Raw genomic sequence first — 20,829 nt, 5'->3', positions numbered from 1 at the left:
TAAAGTACTTATAAACTCACTTTCTTTTGTAAATGAGCCAATTGTTTGTGTTTTATCTTTATACCAAAGCATGCTAGCGGCTGCACCTCTTGAATAATTATCTGAAAATTCTCATAGATTTTTAATGTTTGCTGATATACTAACGTAATCAATAGATTCAATAACTTTACCGTTAACATATATTCAGCATTTCTAAACAAATTGAACCCATTATTTCTTAAGGCAGCCACATTTTCAGCACTTATATTCGAACCATCATCTCGTTAACTCTGAAAAATTACTTTCTGTTTCTCTAATTTCTGTAAATTCATCTTTTGTTGATGAATCCTCAACAATAGGCTTTCGAAAATATTTGCTAATAAGGAGCAACAACTTCATTAACCTCCATTTGTATAAGGAGAAAATTTATTAAATAACATTTCATTTAAAAATTTTTAATCCCTTGCCTGTAATCAACGCATTAAAGATATCTCAACCTCTTCTATCTACATACCTTTTAATCTTCCCAAAAGCTCCTTTCAATGATTTTTAATTTTTAAATATATCATCTAATTCTTTCCTATTTAAATCGTTGAATTCTTTTCCATATTTAATACTCAATTCCAGCACAGGTTTAATCATGGTGTTATACATGGAACAAGCTTCATCTTCAGTTTCTTATGGACGTCTGGAATTACTTAGAATTGACAATATTTATAAATAAAGTACCAATCCCACCACTATAGTGTCTTGTATACAATCTTGTATACAATGTTTTTTATTGATCAGCATTTATTATTGATAAGTTTTATTAAATAATTTCGTTAAATTCTTTCAAATCTAAAACATATTCAATATTCTCTCCATTCAGATCAATTGGTCTACCTATCTACCTAATTGATCAGTTATAGTCATTTTTAGCGCGTTGATGTAGTCTCTTCAATTGATTGGAAGATTTTGCCTTTCTGTTGAAATCCCACAGAGTAACGTTCCAGGTTTTATTTTTGGAGCAAAACTCAAGATCACGTCAGAGGTTGCATTCCCATTAATTATTGAACTATCCACTAATGCGTAGTGAATTTGAATTTTATCAACGTTTCTTGTAATATTAGGAACTTTAATAGCTTTCACTATGTTTATTACTTAGTTCAGCTTCATTTTCATATCCTAAAACAAAACATAAATCACCATTGAAGTAAAATTTATAATTCTCGTTCAAAATGTTAACAAAATTCATTGTTGCTAGATTGGATGATAAACTCACTAGGCATCGATGTAGGGATGAATTGAAATAACTAAGAAATAGTTTAAACCAGCTTCATCATAAAATCCATTGGGTATAATAGCGTTAAGCCGTTCATCCTTATTTTTTCTTCCCTGTATTCAAAGGTATTGTTTTTAAATGATTAATACTATAGTTTTCTTTGAATTAAAGCTATGCCATAGTCAGAGTTTTGATCTAACATGATTGGATTACTTGTATAAACGACCGTCTGATTTCACTTTCTTTACTACTAACAATAATCAAACCAATTATTAGAAATGTTTTTCTTGTAAAATTCAAGTCCTGAGATATTTGTTGCAAATAGTGTTATAGTTATTTTCCTTAATACTTTTATTTTTGAATAATGAATTGATCAGGGTAATAGCTTCATTTGTCAATTCATCAGATGTAGTTCCAGTAGCTCTCCTACCTAGCAAACTATATAATTTTTCAATCATATCACTTACATTCAAATAAATCCCATTTCCTTGCTGAGGTTGTATGATATCAAAGTAATCTTGTTTAGCATTTAACCTTCTTCAGTTGACTTTTATAAACTAAGAATTTTTCTTCTAACTCACTAGATTTTACACTTTTCATCTAAACTCCATTTCTTTGATTAAATGTTTCTAATTCATCTATTGTCTCTTTTAAATAGCGATAATTTTCTAATGAAAAACTAGGCATTTCAAAATAGAATCCCTTAGGATCCTAGTCCTTATTGATTTCTCTCAAAAGTTCTTCATCTATCCCAAAATTGACATTAACAATGGAATTTTGTTTATTTAGGGAAAAAATAACTTAACTCGAGTGAGCTTGATTGCATCCTCGAAATTTTGCTGCGTTGCTTCAAGATTGATCCAGTCGTTGAAATCCTCTTTTTAGATTAGTGTCATTTAATTTAATTTATAAATAATCGTGTTTGTATTTTTATCTTCTGCCTCAACAATTAGAGTACACAGATTTTCAGCATAGTCACGAAATCCAGGATGCTCTAGGGAACGTTCATAAACTATGTTTCTATATAGTTCCCTACTTTTCACTATACTCGCTAACTATTTATTTAACTATATAGGATCCATTTATAGAATGAAAATTCTTATTGATTAAATTTCGAGAGTTCTTTTTAATGATAACCACAAATAATCATTTCATCAATTTTATCCGACAGTTCTAAGTTTAAGGCGGTTCTATGTGTCACTGCTGCTATTTGAAATAATTCAATTATGCAATTTAGTAGGTAACCTTTAACAAAAACACCCTTATTCTTATTAATTCTAACCAAGTCATCAACACTAAATTTGTTTATGGATTGTTTTTGAACTTCAACTTCAGGTAATAAACTAGTGTACACTTTGTTTTCATTTCCTTTTTTACTTGCTTCTATTGGTTTCATTTTGATGGATTTATGATAAGAATTGCTATAACTGACAACGAAAGAGGGTAATACGTCTATCCAATGTTTTGTATTGTTATGTGTAAAATATTTTCCATTATTTTCTTTGATGATGAAAGACATGGATTGCAATTGGAAACGCGGTTTAGATTTTTTAGACCTTTTGCATAAATATCTAAATAATTTCGATAAAAACATTAAATTTACAGCAGAATTTAAGAAAAATGACAAATTGTCTTTTCATGATATTTTATCAATTAAAAATCATTACCCTTTACTGTTCTCATTATATATAAAGCCTACACACAATAATATATATTTGAGTTTTTATTCATATCACCCTGTTTGAGTAAAACGAGGAGTTGTAATTTAATCGGTGGATAGGAGTTTCAAAATTTGTTCCCAGGATTTCTGGATTTGGAATTATTGTATTTGAAGGGTATTTTATTTTGTAATGGTCGCCCAGTTAATTTCATTGATATAATAATAGAATATACACGTATCAAACATAATAATAATGTTATTGGAGTTTCTCAGTCTTCAGAATTAAATATGTCAAAAAGTGTTTTTTTGCTTTGTATATCTGTTTTGGGAAAGAGGCTTAAACAGGTTTTACGCAAAAGTGAAATTGATACATATTTTCAATCGGTCAGAAAATTAGATAGTTTTCTGAATTTCAGAATGAGTTTAGTCCTAGTAAACTTAAGTAGTGGGGTTTATGAAAATCCTTGTTCTTGTTGGCAGTTCTATATTGGTGAAACTCACCATCAATTTCTGTAAAGAGTTCCTGAGCACCGTAGCTCAATAAAAAATACCCATCATTTAATTGTGCCTCCTTAAACCTTTCTTCCGGCTCTAAGTGAACATATTTTTTTCATCCTGAATATTGTGTGCAATTTGATGAGGGCAGCTGTTTCGTATGATAAAGGTTTTTCACAGAGGGCAACTGGCCACAGAAGTTTAAAGAAAAATGTTTGCCGATCTTTCATTAAATAAAGAGAGGGAAATTTAAATATTTACCCAATTTACGATAGACTCTTGAAAAATCAACCAATATTTAATAAGGGAATTGATATTTTACAAAATCACCAGGGGACGAGATTACCTATTAGACCAACAAGTATTGCTTCAAGAATAGCTAATAAGAGGATTATATCGCAACAGAATAATTAATTTCAGTTTCATTTTTAGGCTTTTTACTTAGTTTCTTTGATATTCTCATCGACATAACTCCAATAACTTCTTTTCCCTATGTGGATAGGTTGCAACAATTCTATTTTATCATTGTTGGTGGTGGCTTTACTTGTTTTCAGTTTTTTATTTTTTTTAATCTTTCTTTCTTCGTGCTGAGGATGCCAAGTTTACATAAAGGTAAAATATCCGTATTGTTTCAGGTTTTCACTATACTGGCTGCAGCCGTGTTTGTTGTCTTTTCGTTGAGTTTTATCTCTCTTTGCTGTTGTATCTCAAATATCGAAATGGGCATAAAATTCAGCTAGGTAAATTCTATGGAAGGCAATTTAATGAACAAGGAAATTTTGAAAAACATTATAAAAAAAGAAAATTGCGAAGATCCTAATATCAATATGGCAAAACCCGGATCTAAAGTTGAATTTAAAAATATAACGATTAATACATCCGTATTGTTTCAGGTTTTAGTCTTTTCATTACACCGGCTGCAGTCTTTTTTGTTTGAGTTTTATAGAGTTTTTGTTATTGAGTTTTATCTCTCTTGGTTGCTGTATCTCAAATAACAAAAATGTGCATAAAATTCAGCTAGGTAAATTCCATTGAAATAAAATAAATAATTCCAATAAAATAAAATTGTGAAGATCTTGACATCAATATGCCAAAGCCCAGAACTAAAATCGAATTTAAAAATATAGCAAAACAAATGATAACACCCTATTGCATAATAGCTGATTTTGAATCGTATAATGAAGAATTTAATAAAAAAAAAGAAGGCAGAAAGACAATTCAAGTAGCAACGCAAATAACATTTGCTTATGGATTCCCAGTATCATGTTCTTTTGATACCAACACAAGGTAAATAGGAAGAATACTTTGGTGAAGATGCTAGCGGGCATTTTGTAACTACCATAACGGAAGTTTGTGCAGCAATGACCAATGAGTCCTAAAATAGACAGAGAGATCATGGTTATAGTCAAGAACAAGTAAGAATAAAATGGAATAATAAAAGCAATAAAAACCAGTCCTATTTGTGAAAAGGAAATAGTAGATAATAATTTTCCTTTAGATCATGGCCATATGAATGATAATATACGTGAATTTTTTCATGCAGAATGTAAACCTTTAGAATTCCTAAATATTTCCTTATTGTAGCGCATAGCTTCTCACAATATGACTGTCATTTATTTCTTAGATAGTTAATACCCCGTAACACTATTTTCGATTAAACTGAGAGCTCCTGAATGAAACCCAACAAGAAACGTGTTTCATGGATTCACTCCGTCGTATGGCTTCATCGTTAGATAGGTTTTAGGAAAATATAGCTAAATGTAAATTTAAAGTAAATTACAATTGTTTGAGACATAATTTTAAGTAGAATATTGGATGATGATGGTAATCTAGCATTACAACTAAAACAAATAAACTAATCCATGCTATCAAAATCAGAGAATTTACAAAAAGTGAGCATTAATTTTAAACAATTTCAAAGTTAAAGTTGTTAATCAACAAACTCTAACAAATCCGTATTTAAGTGAGGATATTAATTGATTAACTAAAATTTACCAGTCTGATCCAAAATCAGAGAATGCTGCTATGAATTTTCAAAATATGATTATTATTTTAAACGATTTCAAATGTGATGTTGTTAATCATCAAATTATTAAAAATTGTTATTTAAGTGAAGATATCAATAGGTTAACTGCAATTAATCAATAACCTGATAATACGTCGACTAGACTTGATGGTGAAGGGTTATCAGCATAAAACCCTTTAAAAATAACAAAAGACGACATAAATGTGGACAATAGAAAAATTGAAAATGTTGCAAGCCTAGAAAATGGTGCAGATGTAGTTAATATTTCAACGTAATACGATTTCAAACAAGAAAATATTAAAGATCCAATCCTAAACAATCAGAAATATGCGAAAATATTAGCAAGTATGCTAAAATTTATGAATCACCTGACAATATAGTAACTAGAGTTTATGACAAAGGACTATCATTAAAAAGTACCTTAAAGGTATCAAAATAAGATATCAATGCAGAAAAAAGAAGAACTAGAAATGATGTAACCCAAAAATATGGATGCTGCAGATGCAGTTAATCTTTAACTTTATTGTTATACTCAAAGGGTTTTATTCAGTTATATGATCACTTAGACAACTTGAAAATGCTATAATACATATATTTCAAAAAGATCCTGATGAAGCTTTTCAAATGAGAACGAACTTGAGTTTGAAGTAAAATAAGTAATATTAGAATTTTAACTATAAAAAAATACTCTATTAAATAGAAGAGTATACAATTTATTATCATAATTTCAAAACAAAAAAATTTAAAACGTGATTCGATTCAATTTACAAAAAAAGTAATGTATGAATAACTCATTCAACACTGAGCGAACGAGAGCCTGTTAAACTATTACTTCATAAAAAACAGGTGACTGAGATTGAAAACTATGAGAATGAAAATAAAGGATTTGATATTGATTGTTCCTATAAACAACGACTTTAAAATCATCCAAGATTCTGGTTCTTATTTCTTCTTGACAAATTTGAAATCAATAAAAAAAACTTGATTGAATACACGACTCACTTATCTCCTCTTAACATAGTATCGCAAACTGTGAAAATGAAAATAAAGGATGTGATATTGATTGTTCCTATAAACAACTAATTTAAGATCATCCGAGATTACCGTTTTTATTTCTTTTCGACAAATTTGAAATCGATAAAAAAGCTTACTTTATATAATACAGAGTTCATTTCTCTCCTCTTCAAAAAGTATTAACAAATATATGTTTTAAGAAAAAAAGAAAATTGCCCAATTCGAACAGAAAACATTATTATTGGTAGGAAACCTATTCAACTATTGCTTAAAAGAAAAAAATTAACAAATTTAGTAAGGGATAATTAGGAATAGTGATGTCAGTATAACTATATTATATCCTCAACTGGCTCAAAATGGTTGCTTTCTTCCATATTAATACCATAACAGTTGCAACAAACAAGCGGTGTGGCTGTATTAGTTACACATGTTGCAAAGAAAAGTGTTAGTAAAATTACTCATTCTTCAAACGCTAAAGGCAAAGGTTTGACATTACCGGAGACTTCAACCAAAATGTTGAGGCTTAAATTATTCCCGTACATACTTAATTGTTGGATATGGATCAAAAGTGGCTGTTAAAGATCTTAAAACGTGTTGTAGACCCAAGAACATACAAGTATAAGTGGTTAAAGTACCTAAAATGCGTTGAAGGCGCAGAAAAGATACTTAAGCTGAGATTTCACAATCCAAAGAACACTCACTTCCAAAAAAAGGGAACGTCAGAAAGAATCAAAAGTATTTTGCTGCCGCTGACAAATATTGATATATTTGATTAATTAGGTCTTACTCCTTATTATCGACGAGTTTTTTCTCGAGATAACAATCTAAGTAAAATAAAGAAAATAGAAGGCTGTTTAATCAATTATGACTGCATGAGATAGCTTGGGACACATTGGACTTGCTATTTCAATGATGCTAATTATTTCTTTTCAGAATCTTACGATTTTTATTCAATCGAGCCTGGAAATGAAATTGTCAGCTGCTCTAAGACTTCAAATAAAGAGATCACCTATCATTCTATTCATGTTGTATATTTTAACGATGTGAATTGTTGTCATTTGTGTGTTGATTATTTAAAAAGAAGAATATATCGTTGCTCATCTTTTAAAAAAAGAAAATAAATCTCTATAAATCATTTACCATGAAGGGACTTTAAAGATGGGTAGTATGTTTTTCTTGTCAGCAAACGTTAAATGTGCAGGTGCATAAATCTTGAGAACAATTACTATATTTTTCCATTTATTTACATTATTTTGCAATATTTTGATACTAGGCTGTTAGAATGATAGGTGTCTTGGATTGATTTTTGAAGAGAAAGTCCTGAATAAAGAAATACACAGGTAACTACAGGTGCCAAGTGAACTGAGCTCTAGGCCGGAAGGGAAAACATAATTTTTCAAAGATTTGAAGATGGGAAGGGGAGAGGGTCAAAATCTAATGAAATATCATTTTTTTCTAATCTTCAGTGTACCGGAAAGGTTGGTCAGTCACGAAAATCTTGGGATAGGGGTTTCCGGTGGACCAATCTTAGAAAAAGTTCTATTTTTTGACAGGGTTTGTTCATCCACGTTTTTGTGTTTTGAAGTCCACTTTTTGTGCCAATTCATTGATCAAAGTTGTTTTGACAGGTAATTGTTGAATAAGCATCAAAAATGGAAAAAGCTCATGATACACAAGGTGAAGGACATGCAGTTCAAATTGTTAGAGCTAACAAAGATCGTACATTTAGCCTAGATGAAGAAGCGTTGGCAAGGGTACTCCATCAGGACCATTGTAAAAACAAACCTGTTGCAATAATTTCTGTAACTGGGGCACTCAGAACAGGAAAGTCATTTCTTTTGAATTTCATTCTACGATATCTGAAAAAACAGGCAAGAGTTTCTCTTTTTGTAATCACTAGGCTAACTGTGTCTGAATGTTGAAACAGCTGGCTTAGATAATATTATTATGTTCAATAAATTGATTTAAAATCAGCTTTAATGGCTGAATCAGGGATTCATTGGATAATTTAGAAGAGTAGAAGTTGGAAGAATCCCTTTCATAAACGTTTTCAAAGAATATTCAGTATTTCTTGAGCAACATTTCATACGTGAGTGCTTGAGGACCAGTTCTTTGGCCACACCACATCAAACCTTCATTATTGTAAAATTATTGCAGCTATTTATTCACTTATTTAGTTCCTCTCAGCTATAACTTTTGTTAAAATAGTTAGGGTAGAAAAGGATATGGCACCAAACTCGTCAGTCCCTCTGGCGGTAATCAGATCCGTTTCCTGGTCATTCAGCTATGAAGTTTAACTAGGCGTTGCGAGCAAGTCATCCATTTTTTCACACAACCATCCGATATCCATTTCATGGCTTCTGCAGATACCCATTTGGAGCTGTATTTGCTTTGGCTCAGTTTTCAGAGTTACACCGGTGATCCCCATCCCAAATCAAAGGATGTGCAATACACGGACTCAAAATTTCGTCCCAAAAGACCTAGGATTAAAAGTAAATAGAACCATCTGCATAGCTAGAAGGAATTTTTAAAAGGGTTTATCAAATAAAGAACAGAGCAAAATAAAATGTTAGTTTTCCATATACCTGACCCATGACAAGTCTAAGCCCCAGGGATTCTTAGCTCAATTTTTCCTTGTAAAACTGCTCATTAGCCAGTCCTAATTATAGAGAGCATCATCAGCCTTCTCCACATGGTTTGTTCTGCAGCATGGACCTCAGAATCCGATGGTGAATTTCCAACTTGGTCCAGGAAATTCCCGAGACAATCACCCCACTGGAATTTAGGTATTCCTTTTGGACACTGTGTACTTCAAGTCACTACTGGTTAATTCAAAGCCATAAAGAATTTGAGTTGCAGTGTCAGCAGGCAATCGCAAAATATGTCCAAACTGACAAAGTATCCCCTCAGCAACCAGATGTGACAAAGGTTAATGGGAAGTTATACTTAGGGGGTGGTCATTGCTGCCAAAGTATATCTATGCCATTCCTTCGATTGCCTGAAGTCACTTGGATTGAAAAGTGTTAAGACGTCACTGGAAAGTAACAATTCCAAGCCAAATTTTAGCTTCGTATTTTAGCTTCGTATCGAATAAATTAACCCTCAAAGTATCTTCATGATGGTGACTCGTTTTACCACTGACCTCTTCTGAACTTGGGTCTATCTACCGAAGATGGCAGAGGCTTTGGCCAGGTGGAGAGCAACTTCATGGTCGCTGCATCCATCCGATGATATGACAATGTCAATATAAGTTAATTGGTCAACCACTTCTATTTGTTGTCTGGCGATCAAGTAATTAGAATTGCATGCGTTAGACTTTTGCAGCACCACCATGACTTCTGTCTTCTTCCAGTTGATGTATAGTCCTGTTCTGACACCTTCACGAAGAAGCGTGTTTAGAGCCATGATCAGCTATGACTTGGAGTTAGTGACTAGTACTATGTCATCAGCAAAGTCGCAATCAATGACAGCTCTATCAATGTTTTTACAACCAACTCTTTTCATTGGAAGCGAGTTTATCAGAAAAACTAAATAAATAGATAGTAAATTGTACCCATATCGACCTTTGCAAGATTAAATAAAAAAATAGTTTTTTTCAGCTGAAAGTAAGGAGTGATATTAAAACTTAAATGAACAAAAATTATTACGTATGCATGGGGGTTCGTTCCCATGTCATTACCTGGCTTTTTTTGCTAAATTTCGATTTTTGTTCCAATTCTTTAAGAATGACCTATGAATCACAAAGGGTTTAGTTAGTATAAATAGCCCTTATGAAAGTACTTAAAAAAAACTTTAGCGTAAAAGACGAGGGGGGAATCCCTCTCATATGCGTATAAATTTCTGTTTGTATTAAGTTTTAATGTTGCTCCTTACTTTTAATTGGAAAAACTTGCTTTTGTATTTAATTTCTGATTGTTTTTAAATGATCCTGGGAAATCCGGTGACCCTTTCGTAGAAAATTGAGATGACAACAACCCCTTATCCTGGAAAAATATAATTACCTCTTTTTCAGTCTTTGGCAAAGTCCAAATCTTCATTTCAAAATTCGTATTCAGACACTATCTTCTATCACTATACGTAGCAAATTAAATTGAATTTTGTCTTTGTGGCTATGAAACCAGGTTTTCTCTGCAAAATTCTTGAGTGTGTTTTGAATAATGAACCAGTACCAATTATTTAATTAAAATGTACCTGCATGGTAGTTAGTTTCGCAAAAGAACCTAACTTCACTTATTGGGTGTGTTCTGAATGATACACAAGTATCAAGCTGGTTTTTAAAAGGAGATAGGCCATGGGAAAAAATGTACAGGAAGCAGAAACGTCATAAGAGAACCATAAGGCAAATAAAGGAACTGTATATCTGTGCTGGCGATGATTTGTCAGTAGCAGTGGTGTTGTAAAATCTCAATATGAGTCTAAATGTTAATTTAGCAGTTTTGCAGCAAAATTGAAAACAGATTTTGCTGTCGCTGAGGCTCAATGATTTGACTTAATTTATCACTAGTCTTCACTAAATAGATTTATTGGAAGTCCTGCAATCTCGTGTGACATGCTAGACTTTAGTGGCCCATGGTGAACCCCCACTTGCAATAACTTACTTTGGCATACGCGGGTGCTACGTAATCTTACACGTAGTTTTGACGCAATGACTGTGGAGACATGGTTTTACGTTATGGCGGTGTACACGTGGGTTTTACGCAATGGCAGTGCCCACATGAGATGTCAAGTAGTGGCAGCACACACTGGGGGGTCACGTAATGACTTTGCGCACGTGGGAGGCTATTTAATGACCGTAAGTGCATGGGGTGATACGTAATAACACAATCTTACACATAGGTGCTTTTGTAGTGAGGAGGGCCCTCGTAGGTGGTGCGTAACGGCAGTACATACGTGAGATGATACATGATGACAGCACAACTGGGGTGTTACGTAATGGTGGTATATAAACCGGTGTTACATAATACCTTATGAGATTTCTTCATTGGGATTTCTCTTTCTTTCTCTCTTTCTTTTTCGTTTTCTTCTTTCAAGGCGTTTTTTTTCATTCAATGTGTTTTATTTTCATTTTGAGATTTCATTTTTCTTTCAATGCGTTTCTCTCAAGGAATTTTCATATTCTAATGATTTCTGTCCCCATTCGAAAGGAAATTTCCATCCAGTGGAGTGGAGCGTCAACCAGCGGGACTATGAAAACTTTTCTAATATTTTGATTCGGCTAATATATTCTATGACATAACCTATAGCACGTAAGGAGAAATCCATGTTTGTGCGTACTAGAAAAACTAAATGAATTGTTTCCTTCCTATGATTGTAATAATTGACACGCAGAGGTAAAATTTGACTACTAGAGTTAGGTTTTATTTAAAGTGTATGTGCTTGCAAAGTAATGCCCTAGAAGGGTATTATAAACTTAGACAAAGCGATTCTTCCCTTCTTAGCGATGTGACCCTAAATTTTGGGAGGGGTCCTTCTCAGAAAATTTCTAGAGCAATTTTCTTAGAAAATGTTATAAATTTTCTCAAAACATAGGAAAATAGTCCTTCCTATAGAACTTATAGAGATGTTTTCTCAGAGAAAGATCTAAGTTTGCTGAAACACAAGAAAATAGGGACACAAAACTTATGATTTGGTTCTGTATTTTGTTAATTTTTTCTTGGTATTATTTTCGATCAAATCCTGGTCTTTGACAACCAAGTCAAATTTGTCTAGTAAGTGGTACTCTCTAGCATGTATTAGCACATTTATGGCATGTTTGGCCCATTTTCCTGCAAAAATATTCGTTTACAGTAGAATCGATCATTTAAACTCAATGGAAAATAAAACAAATACCCGTTATAATTTCTTCTGACTCTAGTAATTGAGGCGAGCTTGGCAAAATTTACACCCCGATAAACCATTGGGGGGGGGCATATCATTATACATAAAGTTTTTCATCCTTTTTAATTCAAAAATAAGGTACCTTATCGAAAACCTTGACCTTTCAGAACTCACAAAATGAATTCGGTACATCCCATACCACCAGCAATCCAAACGAGGAAGTAAAATTACCAGGGTTTTATCATAGAATTTTTTTATTTTGGATTTGAAAATGCCATATGGAAGTACTTAATGCTCGTATATCGTTGAAATCTAAAAAATTTAAGAAAAGGAATAACGTTTTAGTTTCCGATATATTTTCAAGTTTTGAAGGTCAATGTTAAAATTTCCAAGTATTCTTATAGCCTTATTTAGTAGTCCCTGTAAGGGCTTTTATATGCCTCCAAATATATTAAGATATACAACTGAGCAGCAATTCAAATTAGAAGCAATTGAAGAGTGGTAAATTATTTTAAAATGGTAAAAGGAAAAATATTCTTCACACGAAACATTGACCTAGTATTTTGAGCAAGTTTTAGTCTTAAATACTCAATATGACTATGAAATGACAAAAGGAGATCAAGAAAAATTCTAAATAACGATGTGATTGGACCCTACAAATCTTTGAATCACTCACTGACTACCTATCAGGGAAACAATTTGACCTGAGCAAACATAATAAAAAGCTCTGTCAGGGGGTATTCATTGAAGGAGGGGAAGGGGGAGGATTGTATAGAAGCTTACCTTTTAAGAATTAATTTAGTATTTCGTCAGTAAAATTAGAAACGAAATTTTTACTCTTGTTGAGGTTGGTCAATTTGGCCCTATTTATAGTTGGTCCTTTTTGTTGACTGAATGAGTGGCTTAGTTTAATGGAAAACCTTAAACATTTAATCAACTAATTCAATGAGTTTATTTAACTTTACATACTTGTTTTATTTATATTTTTAGGGACGCAAAGGATGGCAAGGTCCAGAAGATTCTCCCCTAACAGGATTCAAATGGCGTGGAGGGCATGAACGTGAAACAACAGGAATTCTAGTCTGGTCGGAAGTCTTCTTGATTGGTACCCCAACAGGAGAGGTAAATGTGTGTTTTCTTTATATAATTTATGACCTCCACTCTTGTTACACTTGTGTGAAAAAATTAAAGATTTTCATATATGGAAAAGTACACTAAATTGCTTAAAGAGTAAGAACTGGAAATTGCAAAAATATTTGTATGTATTTTGACAACGGATTAGAACAATTCCTAAACCTTAAAAAAGAATACCAAAAGTTTGAAGCTTAGTAGTACTAGTGGTTAGAAATTGGATTTGCTGTAATAATCAAATATTTTTGGATAGATCCTAGTATGAAAAGACATTAAATTGCCTGAAGAAAAAAAAACACTAATTGTAAAAATATTTGAATATATTTTAACAAGGGATTATAGCAATTCCAAAACGTTAAAAAAGAAAACCAAAAGTTTTAACCATAGTAAAAATCATTGTTAGAAATCGGACTTACTGTAATAATCAAATTTCTTTGAGTAGAATTCAGTATGAAAGGCATTAAGCTACGGACATAATTGACATAAGACATAATTGCAAGAATATTTGTTTATGTTATAACAAAGGATTACAAGAATTCAAAAACCTTGAAAAATTAAACCAAACGATTAATTAATTATATCGATCTCCTCCCCACATTCACCACATGAGTGAATGTATCATTCTTATATTTACAACGCACACAACATTAGAAATAGAAAGTATTTAAGACATGAAAAAAAAACTTGAAAATTTTTCAAGTCCAGTTCAGAATCGCTACAGTTATTATATAAACTGCAAAAATATTTATGGCGTCTGAGCAGTAATATTAATGTTTTAACTCTATATATAATGAAAAAAGAAATCACCAATGCAACAGCACAAACACATTAAAAAAAAGGCGGACAGAAGGAGAGAAGGAAGACTGTTTTCCTACATTAGTGATTAATATAGATCAGCACTTGAATGAGGGCTTAACCCTACTCATCCATACAACCACACAGGTCAAACAGTATAGCCATACACAATCAACCGTAAAGAATAATCCATGGACAGGCAGTCATGTCGTCAAAGTATAAGTCATTTACCAAACAATAAAAACAATAAGGACAGATAATTCAGAGGCAACAACCCAACACACGGGCTCATCAGGAGAATACACACTCGCCTATAGGGTTTCGGCACTTTAAATTATCTACCCAGGCAAGTGACATGCCTACCATAAATTCGCTATGGTATCCCTTAGTTAGGTATCACCCACAAAATGTATGCCTATGAAAAAACAAGCAAATGTAGCACAACCAAATAACACCAAAACAAGGTTATCCTACCTTTATTCTGGCTCTCATGTATTTAAATTACCAAATCACAATCTATATTAAAACTAAACAATTATTCAAAGTTTTTCACATGAGCTTGATAAAAATCAATGAAATGAATGTAAGATAAGACCATTTAAAACGACAATATAAGCAAAATCATCCGGAAATCCACTGTCAAAAATTGGGTACACGCCAAACTTAATAACAAGGAAAATCAAAATTAACGAAAGATTTCCCGAAGTATTTCAAGATAATTCTTTTGGTATTTATTTAAAAGTTCGTTATAATGAAAACAATTTTTTTTAAATTCCCAAGTTAATTTATTTGCAGAAAAACCTCTTAAAATCAATTTTTGGCTTTAAATTTTATATCTATTTTTAAAATCAGTATAATTACTACAAATCCTTGCATATCTAAGAGAAACATGCCGAATATGTGATATTTGAGTGTATATTACTTTCAGGGAACGGGAAATTAATCACTTCAAAATCGAAATAATCCGTTTTATTATACATTTTAAAACCTAATTTATTATTATCATAAATATTAATATTTAAATATAAGAAATGATCTTCTAGACCAGTGCCATGACTAGGCTCAAGAGTAAACTCTGATGGATATATATCTTTAGAAAAAAATTAAAAACCAAATATCATCCAAATATCTTTTATTATTTGACAGAACATGTTTTAAATTATTTGGACTATCCTTATCCATCACATATTTATATTCAAGTTGACATAAAAACAAGTCAGCTATAAATGAGCTGGCATTCCCCCCCCCATGGGAATTCTCACGATTTGCTTGTACAAATTACCATTAAATCTATCTATATATATAATAAACCTCAAACTTTAAGTATCTCTTTTAAGGTTTTCAAATTACATTAATCTATTGTCAAAATATTTCGAAATATTTATGCAATTCCCAGTTTTTACATTTAAACCCCTCAACACAAAAATACATACAACTTATTATTATATATATAGAAGATATAATCTGGCGTAACAGACAAAGTGTAACAGACAACCCACAGACAACTTATTTTTATATATATAGATAAGTTGTCTGTGGGTTATATCTGTTACACTTTGTCTGTTACGCCAGATTATATCTTCTATATATATATATATAAAAATAAGTTGTATGAATTTTTGTGTTGAGGGTTTGCGTATGACGTCTGAAAAATAAAGAAGAAAAAGAAAACAAACTAAAATGTAAAAACTGGGAATTGCATAAATATTTCGAAATATTTTGACAATAGATTTAAGTAATTCGAAAACCTTAAAACATATACTTAAAATTGAGGTTTATTATAAATTGTTGAGCTTTAGCAAGCTTGGCACGTGAAGAGGAATTTTTAGTATAGATCTTAAAATGACAGGAGAAACAGCCGAAATTCCCAGTATAAACTGGGAATTGCATAAATATTTCGAAATATTTTGACAATAGATTAAAGTAATTCGAAAACCTTAAAACAGATACTTAAAATTTTGAGACTTATTATAAATTGTTGAGCTTTAGCAAGCTTGGCACGTGAAGAGGAATTTTTAGTATAGATCTTAAAATGACAGAAGAAACAGCCGAGGAAGCTGCTCAAATAGTTAATTCAAAGAGAAATTTTTGTATAAATCCTACAATGGCAGAAGAAACAGCCGAGGAATCTGCTCAAAGGGTTAATGCCAAAAGGCTTGCGGCGACCGGGACATTCAAAGAGAAATTACAGACTGGGATATCGAGACACAGGGAATACAAATAACGACCAGGACACAGGGACACAACTACAACCGGGACGCCGGGGGCATAGGGGGATATATAAATGACAACATGGACACAGGGAATGTTCGATTAGCAATCACCATCAACAAAGCTCAAGGGGTGGCGCGAAGCGCCACCCCAACAGCTAGTCTTATATAAGTAATATAAAACAAATTCTAATAAATCAGAAATCATATCTAAGCTGTAACATCTCGAGTTAACTTTTTTGTCAAACTTGTCACTCCAAATCTTCTTATTTGATTATTTGGAGTGATACTGTGACTGCAGAATGATATAAATAAAATAACAAGTGTAATTGATTTATTTAAAAAAGGAGTTTAAAGTAGTTTCATAGTGCCTAGGGTAAAGTAGAGCAAGTAATAAGATTAATTATAATACTTAGAGGAATTTTCTTCCTTTAAAGACATCCCATGGAAAATTTCTAAGCTAAAAAAAATTCTACAAATGTTGTAATTCTCAAAACAAATCCCAAGCAGGATACATATACTATTTTCATTTCGTATTCTAAGAACCTCATCACCGAATTTCTTTTGTTATAAGTATATGCACTGTCTTTTCAAACCGTGAAAAAAAATTATTAAATTTTTTAATTGCTAGAGTTGTTATGCAAGTGGAAAAATATTTATGGTGCCGGAATTATATTTTTAATGTTTTCATTCAAACTTTAAAAAGACCTGAAAATTGAAAAAATTTGTTTGTTTTTTGTTAAATTAAATCAGCTCACTACGCGAATAAGCTTAAAGCTTTGAAAGCAACCAGTTATACAATGTCAGTAGGAAGACCCAAAAAACTAAAATTTAGAATTATTAACAATGATGGTTCTTTGGAACCACCTGAACTATCAAACATGACAAGACCAAGAGAACGGCTCGAACAATTTAAAACAACAAATTCACAATGGATGAAAATCAACAACCTGGACGTCATCAAATGAGACAAGACCAATTAGGGCAGCTAATTCAAAGGGCATTTCTAAATTATCTGAAGTCATCAAAAATTAAAATAAAGAAGAAAGAAAAATGCGAAAGTATTGAACAGTGAGTATCAAAATGTGTCAAAAATGAAAATGAAGAGCAAGGAAATGGGCAGTCAGAAGATATGCCAAAACAAGACTTGGAACGTTTCAAAAAGGAAAAAGAAGACCAAAGACACACGTGGTTAAAAAAAACACAACACATTAACCAATCCCTTAGTGTTAATTATCCTCTGGAAAATTGGATATAGGATAACATGTGTTATGCAGCCTTAAACTTATTTGCTGTTTTAATAATTACTGTCAAGACCGCGCCCATGCAATAGCTCCCATCCAATGCCTCAAAATCGTCTACCGATTGCAAGGTATTGCCCGAATCCTTTGTGCGTGAGCAAATTTCACTGAAATGGCTTCATGTTCTTTAACATGATTTGAACTTAACACATCTCGCACATCTGTGAGCTTAGCTTTGTAATCAAGACCAACGATGTCGCTTTGCATAATGCTTTTTGAAAAGTGTTAATTTCAATATCGCTCTGCTATTATCCGAAACTGTCTCGCATACTAACAGCCAAGACACCTGTAATGCCTCTTTTTCCTTTAAACGAAATATTAAAGGAAATATTAAGTGACAGATTGTACAATAGTTCCCCGATTATGTTTTCCACCGCTTTGAACCCGACTGGTATATATATATAAAAAAAATCAATTGAAACTGGCTCACTGTTAGGCTCGTAAAGAAGCCACACCCAGTACTTAACTGATTCAGTATAGTATTTAATTAAAAGAACAAAAACTGATCATCAGTTTATCAAATTTAAAACCATAATTAATAGCTTGCATTAGCGCTGTCATTTTTTGGCATATTTCCTAAAATATTGGGATTTGAAAACTGAAATTGAGATCATAAGAAAGTATGTATATCAAACATAATATTCAATGAGTACAGAAATACAAGCGTTTTCAACTTGAATACGCAACACGTATTTCTCCCAATATGTAATTCATCTGTACATGTGACAATACAAGTATCAAGTACTCAAGTGAAAATCATATGTATCTTCAGGTCTCTTACAAATGAATTACGGAAAATTGTTAGTTCTCAATGACAGGCCGTGCAATTTTGTGAAATACGTCTTTTAAAATGAGTACCTATCCCTCCAGGGATAAAAAGGACTATTCCCCCTTCCCCAGCTCAAAATATTTTGTGACTCGTAAAAAAGTAACAAAATTTATATAAACAAATTTATGATGCATTTTTTAAAGCAATTTTAAACTGTCTCCACTAGCAAACTCACCCCCCTCCCCATCCCTCAAAGAAGAAATCTTGATACAGCCTTATCATGATCTTGATTTCTAGCTTGTCATAGCAAGTCAAATGTTACATATACAATTATTTCTCTCTTGCGGGGAGGCTCTGACAAATTCTAGTTCGTGGTTTTACTGAGTTTACTGAGTTACGTTTTACTGAGTGAAAGATAATGGAATTTCTGGCACGTCCTATTATTTTACTTATATTTTACTGAAAACCGACAAAAAAAGTAATTAATATATGACAGGATGTTAATTAACACTAAAAATCCTTATGAACAACGGTAAAGACAAAAATAAACCAGCACAAAGATTATAAACAAAGGTACACCCTTAATTTCATTTTGGTCCATTAATAGACTACAGAGAAAGGTCCTTGGGTGTCATATATGTGCCTAAAAAAAATTTATCATAGAAGGGCATGTAACAGGATCAGTATTACCTTTACGAACTGTAATGTCAAAGTTTGTAGTCTTAATATGTTACCCAGAAATTTTCTTAACTTCTTTATTCCCATAAAACTCCTATTGCTAATAGAAAAACTATTCATTTCTTCCTCATATACCGCCAAGGAATTATTTCCATCCCTAGATCATTTAAATTCAAAATAGAAAATGTTTTTTTCTTCCTCACTATCTTCAGACATAGGGAAAAGTAAGAACACATCTTCAACTCAGTCTAGTCTTTTCTGAAAATACCCCCTAGAAAAATATACTCCTGAAAATGTCCCTCCCCGTAGCTGGTATATCTCCAATTACTTTTTACTTATAAAAAAAGACTAGAACTCCCTTTATACCTCTAAAACGAGGCTCTCTAATTATTTTGTAGTTAGGGAGGGAGGGAGGTGCCTCAAAGAGTGTGTTTTAATGCAAAAACATCCCTACTCTCACTGAGCCTTCATTTTAATTCAGAATCAGTTGTAAGGGAGAGACAAGGGGATGATGGAGATGAAAACTGATATTTAATCACCAGGGGCGCAACCATGACTTTGGGAGGGGGTCATTTTTTGAGCGTGGGTAGAAAAATATTGAGATGAACTTTACATTGTAAAACTTTAAGAGGGATTAATATACGCCCATTGAGGCATCTCCCTCCCAACCAAACTACAAAACAGTCGAAAACCCCCCATTATAGTGCTCTAGATCCCTTATATACAAAAGTTTGGAATTGTAAAACAACAAGGAATTTCCATAAGATCTTTTTGTAGACCTAAGAAATATTTCACCTAAATAGTGAGGTAGGGAGATACCTCGAAGGGTATCTGAATGCGCAAATTTCCCAATTCTCATTGAAATTACAAATAAATACAGAATACATTCTATGGGAAAGACGAGGGGAGGGGGGCATAGAAATTTATTTATAATCTCCATGGCTTTATCCAGGACTTTTTTATAGATAGGTGGGGTATTTTTTCAAGGGTGGTGGAAATTGAAAAAAATGCATACAAGATGTGGAATGTATACTTGATTCCTCTTGATTTCTGAGAATATTTATGGCCTACAATGTTATTATGAAAGTAAATATGGCATTAAGCCCCAAAACTACCAAAATTATGTTATCGGAGAGATTATTTTTCAGAGGGTGCTTTCAAAAGGGTAATTTCTGTGGGGAGTATTTTCATGGGGGTATTTTCCATGGGTATTTTCCTCATAGGGCTATTTTCCTTGGGATGGGTTGTTTTCGGGGGGGGGGCTTTTTTTCGGAGAAGTTCATTTATAAGGGGAGGCAAAGACCGGCTCCATTTCAACTTTACACTTCCCAGATTCTTTCTCTATTCATGAAGTGAAATACAATCCCTCTGGTATTTTCAGCGTTCTTTTGGTATCCATTAGCTAAATAACCATCTTAGAATATAAATTGTAGTTTAGATCATTAAAGAAACTAAAAACCAAAATAAATTGCTAATATAAGTTAATTGCTTTGCATCAAGCAATCACTTTCCGTAGGAAAAACCTGGTTTTTGGTTGCCGTTCGAAAATGTATAACAAACAACAAGAGTAGTAATGAGTCAACAACTACAATGATGGACATTCCCTGGGCCTCAACAACTACTACGGGGCCCATTCATGGGACCTCGGCAGCTACCTATGTATCCTTCCCCGAGCTCTCAATAAATAATA

General features: G+C 32.5%; 1 protein-coding gene across 1 annotated transcript in view; it reads left to right on the top strand.

Annotated features, from left to right (window-relative positions):
* Window positions 1–20,829, top strand: part of LOC136026992 (atlastin-like) — a 54,144-nt gene that overhangs the window by 12,214 nt on the left and 21,101 nt on the right. Inside the window, exons 2-3 of the mRNA XM_065703875.1 lie at window positions 8,067–8,309; window positions 13,246–13,377. Of these exons, the coding sequence (XP_065559947.1) occupies window positions 8,091–8,309; window positions 13,246–13,377 (351 nt within the window). The 5' untranslated portion in view covers window positions 8,067–8,090. The remainder of the gene's footprint in view (window positions 1–8,066; window positions 8,310–13,245; window positions 13,378–20,829) is intronic.

Source organism: Artemia franciscana, chromosome 5, assembly GCF_032884065.1.
Source record: "Artemia franciscana chromosome 5, ASM3288406v1, whole genome shotgun sequence".
NCBI classification, from domain to species: Eukaryota; Metazoa; Arthropoda; class Branchiopoda; order Anostraca; family Artemiidae; genus Artemia; species Artemia franciscana.
The sequence above is the reverse complement of the archived record's forward strand: the minus strand, read 5'-3'. Positions and strand labels throughout refer to the sequence as shown.